The 14,368-nt window shown below is 48.4% G+C and overlaps 1 protein-coding gene across 30 annotated transcripts in view; it reads left to right on the forward strand.

The window, feature by feature from the left end:
• CACNA1C (calcium voltage-gated channel subunit alpha1 C) overlaps nucleotides 1-14,368 on the forward strand; it is a 448,320-nt gene that overhangs the window by 411,890 nt on the left and 22,062 nt on the right. For all 30 annotated transcript variants that reach the window (XM_030040267.2, XM_030040270.2, XM_030040271.2 and 27 more), the window contains 7 exons: nucleotides 388-516; nucleotides 4,198-4,263; nucleotides 7,457-7,548; nucleotides 8,359-8,524; nucleotides 9,407-9,534; nucleotides 11,185-11,281; nucleotides 12,630-12,732. In XM_030040267.2, coding sequence (XP_029896127.1) covers nucleotides 388-516; nucleotides 4,198-4,263; nucleotides 7,457-7,548; nucleotides 8,359-8,524; nucleotides 9,407-9,534; nucleotides 11,185-11,281; nucleotides 12,630-12,732 — 781 coding nt within the window. The remainder of the gene's footprint in view (nucleotides 1-387; nucleotides 517-4,197; nucleotides 4,264-7,456; nucleotides 7,549-8,358; nucleotides 8,525-9,406; nucleotides 9,535-11,184; nucleotides 11,282-12,629; nucleotides 12,733-14,368) is intronic.

Below are 14,368 nucleotides of genomic sequence, written 5' to 3' on the forward strand. Positions count from 1 at the left end.
GTAAAACATCCAAGACAGGTCAGAAGAGAAAGTATCTTTCTTCTCCAGTACAACGTCAAAGGAGAATTGCATCTTTCCAATGGGAGGAGGAGATGTAATGGAAGGGTTTATAGCATAAATATCCCTAATCCCCAAAAGTCCAGGCGACCTGAAGAGAGAGGCCAATGGCCTTGAGAACCCCCACAGAGTAGCCTTACTACCATGGGAGAGAGGGAAGGCTTGACCAGCCTCAGCCCATCCCTGGGGTGCCAGGGCAGTGCAAGCCCGGGGAGCGGTACCAGGACAAGGAACAGTGCAGTGAGCTCTCGGCATAGCATCCTCTGTGGCCCAGGGCCCCTGTTCCTCCCGTGCTGTTGTAACTCCTGCCTCTGTGCCAATGGCTTCTAGAACGCAGAGGAAAACTCTCGCATCTCAATCACCTTCTTCCGACTCTTCCGCGTGATGCGTCTCGTGAAGCTCCTGAGCCGAGGGGAGGGCATCCGGACGCTGCTTTGGACCTTCATCAAGTCCTTCCAGGTATTCCTTCACTTATCTCTAAGTAAGACCTAACTCCTTTTTTATTTCCCCTCGGTGGCCTCTCAGGGAGGGGTTTCACCCAAGTGCCTGAGCTGAAAGGCTGCTGGTCAGAGCCATGCACACTAGTGACCCGTGGCACGAATGAGAGTCAAGTAAACGGGGCTCGTAGGGGATGACTGCCTGGGTGTGAGTTTCATCTTTAAAGCATGAGTAATTGCTTGAGACCTTCCTGAACAGCTTTGATAGTTCATTTCAACTCAATTACTGCCTGTCTGTAACCCTTCAATCTCCTCTTACTTTTTTTTCAATTTTAGCTGTATTTTATATCTGTTGCTTTAAGCGAAATACACAGCTATGGGAAAGGCCTAGGTCTCAATTAAGCTCCCCTTAAGCCTTGTTTTGAGGATTTTCATTGAGTACTAGAGGTGTGTGCCCCCCATGCTTTCATCCAGGAAGAATTTGACCTTTTTGGCCCCACAGCTTTGGCCCTGGTAACGATGCCAAGTTATTAAATTGCTGCTTCTTTTGCCCTGGAGGCAGGTTGCATTTCAGTGGTAGGTAAAGTACCAGAGTAGATAGGGGAAGGTGAAGGAGACCAGACTGGGTAAGAATTGTCACCTCTGTGCGAAAACAAACACCAAGAGATAGCTATTTGCTAGAAAAACTGCTTCCAAACCAGTCCCTAACCACATATAGAAAAATGGTAGAGATGAAGCATAGCATATTCCTGCATTTATAAGTACTTGACCTGGATTTACTGGGCCAGCGCAACCTGGATGTTAGCTGGGGCAGGTCTGGAGGAAGCGTCAGGGAAAGACAGCACAGGAATACAAATGGTGGTCCAAACATGGGAAAAGATGCAGGACACACCACTGGACAAAAGCATGGAAGACTAACCTGTGCAACATACAAGTCTTGAAACAGCAACCATATATCCCTCAGGTTGAGGCTTTAAACGGTTGATAGCATCTGTATTGAATCAAATTGGAAAGGAGCTGATCCACGCTTTAAATCTTAAACCTCACCAGCTACAACCCAAGCTGGGACCAAAGCCTGCAGTGCTGTGGATCACCACAACTTCTGCCTCTGTCAGCAGAAGCAGCACATGTGTACACCAGTGATCAGTCTGGACCTTTTCCAGTGCAGTTCTCAGGTGGTCTCAGTAGCCAGACCACCAGGCTCATGCAGAGGACTCTTATTTTGCACACTCCTTGACTGCCAGAGGATCTAATATTGCATAGCAGTTTTCTGACACATCCGTACCACAAGCGACTTTTTCCATTGCTTACACGGTTGCTAACTTCCAGGTTGTTATTTGAGCGGCTCCAGTGGGAACCATTTTGTCTGCATGCATAAGAATGAGATTCCCTTGGCACAGCTCAGCCATCCCTGATGCAGGGAACAGAGTCACACTTTCCAGTTCCCGCTTCTCCTCCCCTTGCCCCTATGCCCCTCCAGCCTCTTTAGCAATAGCTCGCTCTTATCCTGAGCTCAGCTTGCCACAGCTCTTGGCTGGAGAGGATGAGATGGATGGGAAAGGGAGTGCCTGGTACTTCCCTCCAGTGACCTTCAGACCTCTTTGATTGGAGAGTCACTTTTAGGCAGGGTTGTAGGGTGATGGGAGAAAGTATCAAGGGAGGTATCTTCCACAGCGGGGGAGGTGGGGGGAAAGCACTGCAGGCAAGTGCCTTTTCCCTTGAAACCTTTAGCCATTTATAACATGGTATTCTCTGCTCAGAGCTCCTCCTCTTGCAACTACTGGGATGCTCCTTTGGTAGCTAAGAATAGCCACTGTGCAGAGCTCTTAACTCAGCTACTACCACTGGCAAAATCTGGGATCTCTGCAGATTTTGTCTGGCATGGGCTCTTCTCTGTGTCCCCACATGCTTCCAGGAAGCATCTCTGCTCACACAGGGCAGCCTAATAAGCAACGAACTTGTGCTGGATTTCAGATGCCATCCTACCTACCTGCACGGCGCACAGTGCTTACATACAAGTTGGGGCACTGGTCAGAGGAGTTTGTGGTGGGAAAATGCTCAGCGGGGTTTCCGCCTGCAGAGATAGCAACAGAGCCCAGGCTGGCGAGTGGGAGGAGTAGGCAGTGAGAGGGGTGCTGAGGGCAAGGCAAGGCTGTGGGAATCGTAAGGACAAAGTGGTAAAGTCAGGGAAGGACAGAGACAGAGGAGGACAGAGCCAGAAGAGTGGAATACGGGAGATAGGGAGCTGAAGGAGCCATGGGGAACAAGGGGCAGAGATGAGTAGAAAGGTGCATCAGTGGAGAGGAGCAGGCTGAGCAGAAGAACATGGAAAGAAAGTGGAGGGCCAGACAGCCAGGAGAGAAGACACTTTTCTCATCCCCATTTGAAAGACAGAAGAACTGGCAAGGTTATGCACCTCAGGTCCTGTCTGGACACTATCCCAGGAGCTCTCCTTAGGTCTTGTGTGTATCAGGTCCCAACTAGAGCATCACAAAATGTTTGGAGCCCAATTCTGAGCTGACATTGTGGGGTAACCATGCAGATTTGTCTGACCCCATAAAACATAGAGGAATCTGCCCCTGAGCCTCAAGATGACTATTACAGACATTGTTTAAAGGTTTGAAATTTTGCCATTTTAATATTCAGATCTCTTTGAGATGATTTCTGCAGATCTTAGTCAAATCTCCATAGTGGTCAGTGAAAATTTTTCTTTGATTCTTCCTATAGGATTTAGCCCTGTTGAATTTAGGCATAAACTTAAAATGTGCAAATAATCTTATATTTAAAAATAATAATAACAATAATATTGTAGGCTTTTTACACTCTGTGAAATGGGGTGTTCAAATTCCAGATCAGGGACTGTACTCACATTTTCAGGATGGATGTGTCCACCCATCGCCTCTGAAGTAAGGTTGGAAATCTCTGGTCTGAGCACTATATATTTCAAAAGCAAGAGAGTAGAAAATTCCTCCTCAAAAGCCTGAGCCTGTGAGGTCCCGAGCTGTGCCCTTGATTCCTGCTAGTGGCGGAGGAAACCGATAGCACTCAACACTTTGCTGATTGCACTGGCCTCTTCCTTAGGAGGCAGCTCTGCATATCAGGGCTCTGCATTTCCTCTTCAGCAGCTGATCACAGACACTTAGTGCGTTGCAGACACCATCAGAGATGCCTAATGCTGAACAGGGAACAAAGCTGATGCTGCTTTAGGTACTTAGGAAGGTACTAGCCATTGCAGCAGAAGACTTGAATTTGGATCTCAGCAGCTGTTGCATTTTGTATTTCACCAGACTGGATCCAGAAAAAATCACACTGCCGTTAGTGCCAGAATAATACTGGTTATGAGAGTTTTCTCCTCTTGGTAAGCAGCCGTAAACACTGGTTTTGCCCTCACTTTCCTCACTCCGTCAAGGGCAGGACTGGCTTGAAGGCAGCAGAACTACACCATCACGAGTGGGAGCAGAGTCAGAGCCTGCCTGAGCTGGGTGGCAGCAGCGTGGTGACGGGGAGGGCAAGCAAATGTGGGACTGTAGAGGCATCTAGTGGCCACCTGGCCAAATTACAGACTCCACGTTTGGGGCCAGCCCCTGCCCAGCTTCCCAAAGCCACAAGCGTGAACCAGGCTCCAGTGTGCCGGCCTCGGTGGAGACACAGTGCTCTCTTTTTTTTTGTTTTTTTTGTTTTTTTTTTTTTTTTTCATTTCTAGGCTCTCCCCTATGTGGCTCTTTTAATAGTGATGTTGTTCTTCATCTACGCCGTGATCGGGATGCAGGTAAGTGATGCTAAAGAGCTCAACTGTGTCTATCTTCTTCTGTTAGAGTTTTGGGAACTGACTTATAAAGTAACTAGATCAATGTGTGGTTGTCCGGGCTTACAAGAATGTTTTCGCCCAGTAAGGTAAGACGGCAGCTAACCTTGGTTGGAAAACATTGTCTGCCTATGCACTTCCAATGGGAGCACAACACACTCCAGAACAAGAACAAAAACCAACCCATTTAATGGCAGAATGCAATACACAAACAGTAAAAGGACCTCCACACTCTCAAAGGAATACCCAGCAGCAGTGGCAAAGGAGATTTATTGCCTCGCTCGTTGGTTCAAATTAGTTGTTTCAGTGGGCTTATGGCCATACTGCACTGAACAAACCCAATTTTTCTCTCGCATCACTTTCCCACTGGCATAACTTCCACTGAGTTGTAAAGACCAGCTTTTGATTTACGCTCATGAAGGTAAATTTGGGATCAGACCCAATGTACTGATGCTCTGTGCTTGTGCCAGTTCTTCAGGAAGCTGCATCAATACAATATCCTATTCAGTTTGCAAAATGAACTTGGAACTGGCCTGAGCATTCATCTGTGCAAGGAACTGATGCTGCGTGCAGACCATTGAAGAAAGCATGTGATACAGGCACAGCCTGTGACACTCCCAGCCTCATTTGCCATGCTGCTTTTCAAACTAAGCTTCACTTTCCACTTTGGTGTTAATCAAAGATCTCGGACAAGTCAGCCATCTGCGACCAGAAACCAAAGTATAGAAAGGCATGGCACAATTGCTTCGAGAGATCTTCAAACATGATAGGCTTCTTGGTTTCACAATGCCGACAGAATTTGTAACAAAATTCATCTGACCTCTGTGACCTTGTTTTAATTTGTTTCCTGTTATTATAATGACATCTTTTTACAGACTCCATCTACCCTGCCCCAGTTTGAAAAATAAAACTAATCTTTTCTTGAATTATCACAGGTTATCTCAATTGCCCCCAGTAATTACAGCTGTCATTTAGTCTACTAGGCTCGTACTGTAAACTTGACAGTTTTGCCTTTAATACCTAACTAGCTCAAATGGCCACGATCATACAGGATTACCTGTGCTATACAGAAAATCACTTGAGAGTATTACACAAGTGTTATGTAGCTACACAAAGCATTAAAAATGGCTTCCAACCACCCATGCAGGTGGGGGTCTACAATGATCGGGGCACTGCCAGGGCTAGATATTTTATTTTGTAATTCTATTCCCTTTTCTGTCACCTAGTTCTAACTTGGCTGTTTAAGCCTTGGCTTACATTCAAGCCTCTGTTTAAATCATCTCAGCAGCCTGAAGATCATACATCTGTCTTTCACATTGATCTAGATTACCAGATCGCTTCCTGCCCTCCTGTCTTCCAATGAGAAAACCAGTTTTTCTCATCTTCCCTCTTTGCTTAGAGCTCACAGACCTGTTATCACTTTTTGTCCAAATGGCTTCTCAGAAATGTTGTGTGCTGCTCTCTTGAACCTGCTGACACATAGAGTTCCTTCACACATAGGGACACGTAGGAAGGAAAATCCTTCCTTGCTTCATTAAGCAGCTACCTTGAAAGACTACATGTACCAGATCTGACGAAAATAGAAGAATTTCCCACATAAAGGAGACCTACCACTTTATCTCAGCTACTGCCCTGACTTGGAACATAACAACATTCAAGCCTCACTACGTAATGTGCTCAAATGGAAAAATCCAAATTGATGCTGCTGGATGAAGCCACTCAACTCATGGCCCAGGAGGCACAGACTGGAGAGGCCACGAGAGAGGAACCTCTACCCATAGCTCCTCGTAGGTGCCTAAGGCAAAGCACCCGCAGCAGCTGCCGCCAGTGCTGTGAGAGGGAAGCCGCAGGGTCAAAAGGAAAATCAGACTTCTGGCATGGGAAGTTCCCTTGCCTACGCTTGCCTGAAATGAAAAATATGGGCTGCCTCGGCTCAAACTGCCTCTGAGCATTTAAACTGTCCTCCTGCTCCTCCTCAGTGCAGCTGGGGCTGTCACCGCTACCCACGGCATGGGGCGGTCGGGGCCGGGGAAGGCCCACACATCCATGAGGAACCCCTGCAGAAATCCTGCCATGTACAGACCCTCCCTCCCGTCTGGCACGGCCTCCCCATCATTGTCCCTGCACTTCTCTCCATGTCATTGTTTCTCTTGGGATGTTAATTTTCAGTGACATTTGCTTGAAAAGAAGCTCCATGTCCTCTCAGAGCTGCTCTGTTCCTGCTGCTCATTTTGGCTACGAGATTACAGCTCTCAGTCCTTGAGATCTCTGTCACGTTGCTATCGATGGGGAATAAATAGTCCTGACTGACTATGCTGTGCAGAGACCTTTCTGCCAGGCGAGTTTTGTTAAGCTCTCAGTCCCGGTGCCCCAAAATACCAAAGCTATATAAGCTGCTTTTTCAAAGAAGCCTGAAACTCTCCTGCACTGGGGTCTTCACATCTGAGGGCAGGCCCCTAGAAAGGTTTGCTGATGGCTGCAGGCTTTGTGCTGTGGCTGGATGAACTAGTTGGTGCAGCAGCGGTTGGTTGGGCGTGGAAGGAAGCTGTAAGCCATCCTTGTCTGGGCAAATCTAGTCATCATCTTCACACTGCCACATTCTCGGGGGGGAGGGAAGGGAGGCTGAAACACCTGCTGGTGACAAGCATGGCTACTAGAAGGGCAGGCATTTGGACAATCTCCAGATCCAAGGCAACGTACTTTACATTGTTTTGGGAAGATCCAAGGCACCCTACAGAGTTGGAAGCTCAAGGCTTTGCAGCTGCTGGTCCTTTGCTATCATTTCCTCCTTGTGAAGACAGATAAGCAATGAAGGAAGGAGCCTTTTCTTCTGTGTTATTGATTTCTTTCAGCTGGACCCCCTCCCCATATGAGTGCCTGTTAAATTAAGGCCCCATATCGTGTATTCACAGAGTGTGAAATAAGGAAGTTGTCTTGTTTTAACAAAAGATGCCTCTTGTTACAAAATGAGTGCTTTTCTGGTGATAAAGCACAAGCAAGGGAAGCAACAGCAAATATGAAAGACCTGTGGAAACGATTTTTTAAAAGATGAGCAGATTCTGTTAAATATCAGAGTCAGGGTGAGGGTAAGAGCTACAGGTGACGAGGTTTGGGGATTTTGTAGGGCTAACCTGAAAAGACCTCTGCTTTCTGCCAGGTGTTTGGTAAAATTGCGCTGAACGATACCACAGAAATCAACCGCAACAACAACTTCCAGACCTTCCCCCAGGCAGTGCTGCTGCTTTTCAGGTGGGTGTCTGACAGCTCTGGGTTGTGTCAGTCTGGGAGCACAATTCCTCTGCTCTTGGGCACAGCTTATCTCCTTCTACTGTGTCATGCTCATGAGGTGAGTAGAAACATGTTGTCCCTTAGTGGGGGAGCCTAGGAGTTATGTCAGATGAAACAACCAGTCCGTTAAGCCTTGTACCCTGCCAGCTGACACTGGCCAACACTCAGTGCTAGGGAGGGAGGCAAGTCCTCCTACTCAGAAGGAAGGTAGCCAGTTTTCAGTGCTCTCAAATGTTCATATGCATCGCAAACTCCTCCTTTCGTTCAAATCTAGCCAGTAAGACTTCCAGCTTATTTTAGCCGGGAAAGGGACATGAACTCCCACTCGTGCTTTGGCATGGCCATGCCCAGCTCAGCTTAGCTCATCATCCTGCTCCAGATGTGCCCAGATGTGCCGGGCCAGGGCGGGATCCTGAAGGGGTGGGGAGTTGGCACGAATTCAACACTGTCTACTCATTTTCAAGGAGTTTTTTCATGCAGTCCGTAGCCTTGTCACACACGTCTCGATGACTCTGACTGCTTGCAGCATGACAGCCCTGTACCCAGACTAGCCAAAGCCAGTCAGGAACAACACGCTGATGATGGCAACAAAGCCAAAAAGAGGAGCAGGGTGTGCCAGTGTATGTCAAAGCCCGGCCTTCAGCCTAACTTGCTCTTAATTGATCTCAGTGGCAAAATTCCCATTAATGTTCACGGGAGCAGGAACGGGTTGCTAATGTGCCAGTCCCTCTCACATCGAAGGTCACTGCTGTCTTCCTTTGCCATGCCCAGGTGTGCCACCGGTGAGGCCTGGCAGGAAATCATGCTGGCATGTCTCCCAGACAAGAAGTGCGACCCAGAGTCCGAGCCAGCCAACTCCACCGAAGCCGATCACTCCTGTGGTAGCAGCTTCGCCGTCTTCTATTTCATCAGCTTCTACATGCTCTGTGCCTTCCTGGTGAGTCTGGCCCAGCAACTGAAACCTGCCCTCTGTCAGACTGAGCCCCTGCCCCCCCAGACATCAGCACTGCACAGCGGAAGAATGATCTCAAAGAGGGGAAATCTCCCCACAGGGTCTTTCCCAGCAGCACCAGTTACAACGCCTCCTTGGTCGCTGCCATTCCTGCCTCCCTCCGGTTCTGGGGAATGCTCTGCTTCCGGTCCCAATCCTTTGTGCACAGCAAAGGAGCGCTTTTTCTCCCCCCCAATGAGAAAACCAATTTAGTGTGTTGTGGGCTGTGCTGAGGCTAGCAACGCCTCAGCCACACTTCCCACCTTCCCTCCTACCTTCCTTCTGGCTCCTGAGCAGGTTTTTTCCTCCCCTGCCAGCAGCAATGACTGTGAGAATACACATATCCCACTTGCATCTGCTCCGTGTTGGCAATGCGGCATTGCTCAGAGCAACAGCACATGCTCTGCAGCTGGCATCAGTGCGCAAAACTCTCCCATTGAACAGCAGCAACATTTTAAAAGTGTTGGTCTTGGGCCAGAAGAAGGGACTTTTATCTCAGCCCCACTGCCTACAGAGGATAAATCCCAGGTTCTCCCACCACTACCCCATTCTGCCAGGCAAAAAAAAAAGCCACCACAGCATGTCTAAGCATTCAGCAATCTTGGGCCTCATAGATTTAGTAAGGAAGAGAAAAATGTGACCAGCTGAGAATATCCCGCCTCTGGGATCTTCCCATTTAAACTGGGGGGTTGGCAATGGGGGAACAGAGAACCCACCCTTAATGGCTTCCTAGTTTTACTAGTCCAAATCCAGACCTTAAATGGAGAACCCGGTAAAACCTACTGTTACCTGCCTCACCCATCAAGTCATCTCTGTCCTTGTTTGCAGATCATCAATCTTTTTGTAGCTGTTATAATGGATAACTTTGATTACCTGACACGGGACTGGTCCATTTTAGGACCACACCACCTGGATGAGTTTAAAAGGATCTGGGCAGAGTATGACCCTGAAGCCAAGTAAGTAACCCAGCCTAGATATCAGAGCTCCTTGGGAGAACAGGCCCATTATTTTCTGTTCTCTAGACCCAGTGCAGTAAGTGCCATGTTCCTCCTGCAGGAACACTTTTTGTTCTGCAGAAATCCTAAAATAGATACCTCCACAAGGTATTGCTGGTAAATCCATAAGCCAGCAGTGCAAGGCTACACAAAAAAATCTCAGCATTTAGGCTGCACTGTTACCTGGCAGAACATTGCTTCACTTTCAGTCGGGAGGGAGATATAGACTGTTTAGGGAGGGGCAGCAGGAGATTGAGCAAAGGAGGTTAGAGCGTTGGTTTATTGCTGCATGTGTTTGGGATATTGATCTGTGACTCTTCTATTTGACTTTCTACTCACAGTAGAGCTGCTGTGCTCAAATCTCCGTTTTGTCATATGTCATATAGGCCCATCACAACCTGTACCTTCACATGGCTGCGTTACATTGTCTGCAGGGTTATTCACATCAGCAGACTTGCAGGGATTTAAAGTTACACAAGAACAACTCACACAAGGGCTTAACTGACATTCAGTATTATATGCTGTTTGACACATGCTTAGGCTTAAAGTGCATTTAGATCCCTGTGGCATTACAGTACAGTTGACAATTGTAATTGCAAAGCCCCCCTTCATAATGCAAAAACTGCGGAAAGAGATCTTGGTGTAAACTAAAAGCAGATCTCTTTAGGAGACATAGTGTCAAGATTAATTTGGGCTCAGCTTCTGCAATATGTAAGGCCATGTTACATTATCGGAGTGATACATAAATTGAAACACTTCTTCCCATCCATGGTGACTTCCCAGAGAAACTTTTAATATGGATAGGGCATAAGCACAGAATTCTGATAAATATACTGTTCATTAAGAAAATAGATGCTGCTATTTGTGCTTGTTTGAAGGCAAGACTGCAGCGGCTGAAGCCATGTTATAGCTGCTCCATCCAGATGACATCCTGTTCCTTCCCACCTATAAATGGGAAGCTCTTTTTTTCCTCTTCCCCATCCATGTCCCATGCTTGAAGCCCCACCTTGGGCTCTGGTAGCTCTCCTCCCTCCATGAGAGAATTCTTCTTTTGAGATGCCATTTACAGAACTTAAACCCAACTGCTGCTGCGAAGGGAGTTCAGCACTGTTTTGCACTGGCTCCGGTGATGGCCCAAAGCATAAACAAGTATCAAAAGACAGTGGCTTGGGGCTATTTATATGGGAGGTATAGCACCAGGAAAAAAAAAAGACCCTTTGCACCTCTGTGCCTGCTATAGCCCTAAGACCAACAAGTACATAAGCAGATGTAGATTTTGAGCAGGTTGGGGGTGGGGGAACCCCAAATTGTTCATCCATGCACTAAGAAACTGCAGCATTCAAAACACTGAAGTCAATTCTTGCAAGTATTGACTCGTGTATGACCGATGGCTGGGTTTTCTGTACTAGCAGGAGTTATATGAGCACTAGGGAACGCACCGAATGCAGGAGGCCTTAAATAATAGCTTAAGCTACGCCCGGGCTACAGGGAGTGGGAGCGTGGGGCCGGGAAGGTCTCGGTGAAACTTCTCGGTGATACCCGCGCCCTGCAGGCAGGTCAGCAGGTCGCCCCGCGGTAAGGATGCGACCCTCACTGTGCTGTCTTCTTCAGGGGACGGATCAAACACTTGGACGTGGTGACGCTGCTCCGGCGGATTCAGCCCCCCCTCGGCTTCGGGAAGCTCTGCCCTCACCGGGTGGCTTGCAAAGTAAGGCGCGCTGCGGCTCGGGGGAGGCTGGCGGTCACGGCCGCTAAATAGCCCGCGGTGGCACTTCCTAGCCGGCCCCGCCGCAGGGCCCGGCCTCCCGCTTCGCTGCCCGTCGGGCGGGGGCCGGTCCCGGTCCCGGTCCCGGTCCCGGTCCCGGTCCGGGCGGGAGCGGCGGCGCGTGCTGCCCCGCCGCGGCGGAGCCGGCAACGGCACGGGTTTGAACCGGGACACGGGTTTGAACCGGGGCACGGGTTTGAACCGGGCCCCCGGCCGCCCTGCGCCGCTCCCCGGCTCCGCGGGGCGGCAGCCACCGAGCCGAGGGCTGGGGGGTCCCCAGCAGGCGGGGCGTCCGCCGCTCAGAGGCGTCCGCGCCCCGCCAGCCTCTCGCTAGCTGCGAGAGAGCGTCCGTGCTGACCGCCGCTCCCGCGCACCGAGCATCGGCCACCCACCCCTATGTTTGCGGGGCCGAGCACGCGTCGCAAGACAGATGAGGCCAGACAGAAATAACAGGGCGAGCGAAAATACCTCCGAGATTTTCTTTGGACCAAGCGGTGCGCCAAAAACCTGGCGTGATCTCATTCTTGCTTGAATAACTGACAGGTATTAAACAGCAAGGTGAGCGTGGTATTAAAAGACAGGAAGGGCAAGGACAGGTTTTCTGTGAAAGCGTCTCATTCATTTCACTGGTTGTGAGATTCCGGCTATGACAAAGGACTCTCTCTAGTGAATAATGACATTTTTATAACCTTTATGCTTCCTTCACTTGAAGTTCTTTGTTCGACTCTTCACAAGTCCCAGAGCTTGTATGTGACGCTGGTAGCTGGTTTTTATATCAGTCTCGGAGCGAAATACAAAGCCTGGGGCCTGTACACTGAAGTATATGACTGTTGATCCCATTCAGCCTGCACTCTAGAAATTGTTTGTTGTCTCAATCTGGTCCAAACCCCCCAGTATACGGTTGTGGTGGTAGTGGTGGGGGCTGACACCCTTTCCTCCAATTTGGTACTGAACCAGGCCTGTTGCATGAAAGTGGCAGAAGACGGAGCTCAAACAAAATCAACCCCTGAAAGCTCTCACTGAACTTCACCCTGCAGCTGCAACAGCACTCAGCACTCACTCTCTGTCCTACATGGCTTTACAGAATCACTGCAGGGCAGACACAGCCTTGTTTTAAAAGGGAGGGGGGGAAATAGTTGGATAAATAATTGTGTAACTAAATCCACAGGCCATGGATGCTCATGTAAGAGGGGTGGCAGGTGTGGAAGGCATCATGAGGGCGTAAGGAAGAGCATGCTTCAGACCATGTGTTGGCAGTACGATTGTTCTCTTTCTTCTCCTTGCTCCACAGCGCCTTGTCTCCATGAATATGCCACTGAACAGTGATGGGACCGTCATGTTCAATGCCACTCTCTTTGCACTGGTCAGAACAGCACTGAGGATCAAGACAGAAGGTAAGAAGCTTGCTGACTGCAAGGTTACAAAGGTAGCTGAGTGGTGTTCACACCAAAGTGTGCAGAGCTGGAATACAACAATAAGGACATCTTGTGTAAGATGATCCCAGTTACTCATATGCAGCACATGGTACAAAAAGCAATGTAAAGATGTTTTGAAGCATAATATTTTCTAGAGAGAGAACAGTGTTTCCAGTTACCTAGAAAGCTAGTGCTTCCCATGGTATCATCTCAGATTATTGATCATGTTCTCTACAATGGTCTCAAAGTTAAAGTTTTAGATCAATGACTGCTCAAACAGCAATCAGGGGAAGGAAGAAGTGCAAAGAAGCCTCCCCTTGTGCAAACTGGCTGCAGAGCTGGGCCGTGTTTTGACTGCTGTTGCCACTGATCTTCCAATCCAAGGGAGGCAAAAGAGCTTGGACTTGAGGGTCTCACCTCACTAAAACTCCTCCTGTGCTTCCATTAGCATGAGTTAACATCACGTTGTCATGACAGTGGTGTTGTAGGCCTAAAGACAGATGAGAAGCAAAGGGACTGATAATAGCTTTACACAAGACCAGCAGATATAGTTGAGGAAAGCAGACAAGATTTTGGGCTCAGCTTGTCCCCTTTCTTGCACTCTGTCACCTGCTGTAACGAAAGATATTGGTCCTGAGTCAAAACCTGGCTTCATGTATTAATGCAATGCTCTAAAAGAGCATGTAGGTCTGCTAATTCATAGCTAAACACCTCTGCCTCAGGAGTGGCTGCATTATACTTCAGACATGGGAAAGCAGAGACCAGCAGAACCCTAGCTTACTGTGCCAGGATTATACTGACAGCTGAGCCAAAAAAAGTGGTAAAATCAAAAAAATTATATTATGGCCTTGAATGTTGCGCTAAACTGAGTTTGACTGTAACCAAAGAGGGTCTCCTGAGGAAAAAGCCAACCGCAACCCCTGCAGGACACCTTGTGTCTTATGAAACAGAGACCCAAAAAGGACTCAATTTTCTTGTCCATCTTAGCCTCCAGCTCTCAGAGTCATTACCGGTGAACTCCTGGGAAACCACCTAAAGCCTCAAACTGGTTGCTTTCTTGCTTTAGTGGTTAGTTGTAAGTGGTTAGGGCAGGACTTTGGAATTAACCCTCCTGAGTCAGATTTCTGCCTTTGATGCTGTCCACCTGTCTCATCCTCAGCAAGTTACTTAGTGTCCCTACCTTCACTGCATCCTATTAAGAGAGCTGTGCAGCACACTGAGGAGCCTTAACGCTGGGGAGCAATAAGAAAAGCTGCAGGAACAGCACCTTTAGGAGGACAAGGTAGTGGGTTCGTACCCCTAGAGAGAGAAGAGAGCTTCAATTATAAGGAATTTGAATGTACATAAATCAAGAAATAAAATTGAAGGTGAGTCGTTTGGGAGGAAATGGGTATTCAGAAAGAAAGGATATAAACTAAATCTGCTTCACTCGCTCTCAAAGGGGTAGTGTGGCTTGATTAATGTCTCATTTAGCTCAGAGCCCCTTGGAGGAACGTGTAAAGTCTAAATTCAGACAGTTACATAAAAGGCTTGTTATAGCCTATGCTGTTCTTCAGAGAATAGACACCAATATCCTGGGACAGTCCTCCGAGTCAAATAGCAAAAGCCTTGCACG

The sequence above is a fragment of the Aquila chrysaetos genome, chromosome 17 (assembly GCF_900496995.4).
Source record: "Aquila chrysaetos chrysaetos chromosome 17, bAquChr1.4, whole genome shotgun sequence".
NCBI lineage: Eukaryota > Metazoa > Chordata > Aves > Accipitriformes > Accipitridae > Aquila > Aquila chrysaetos.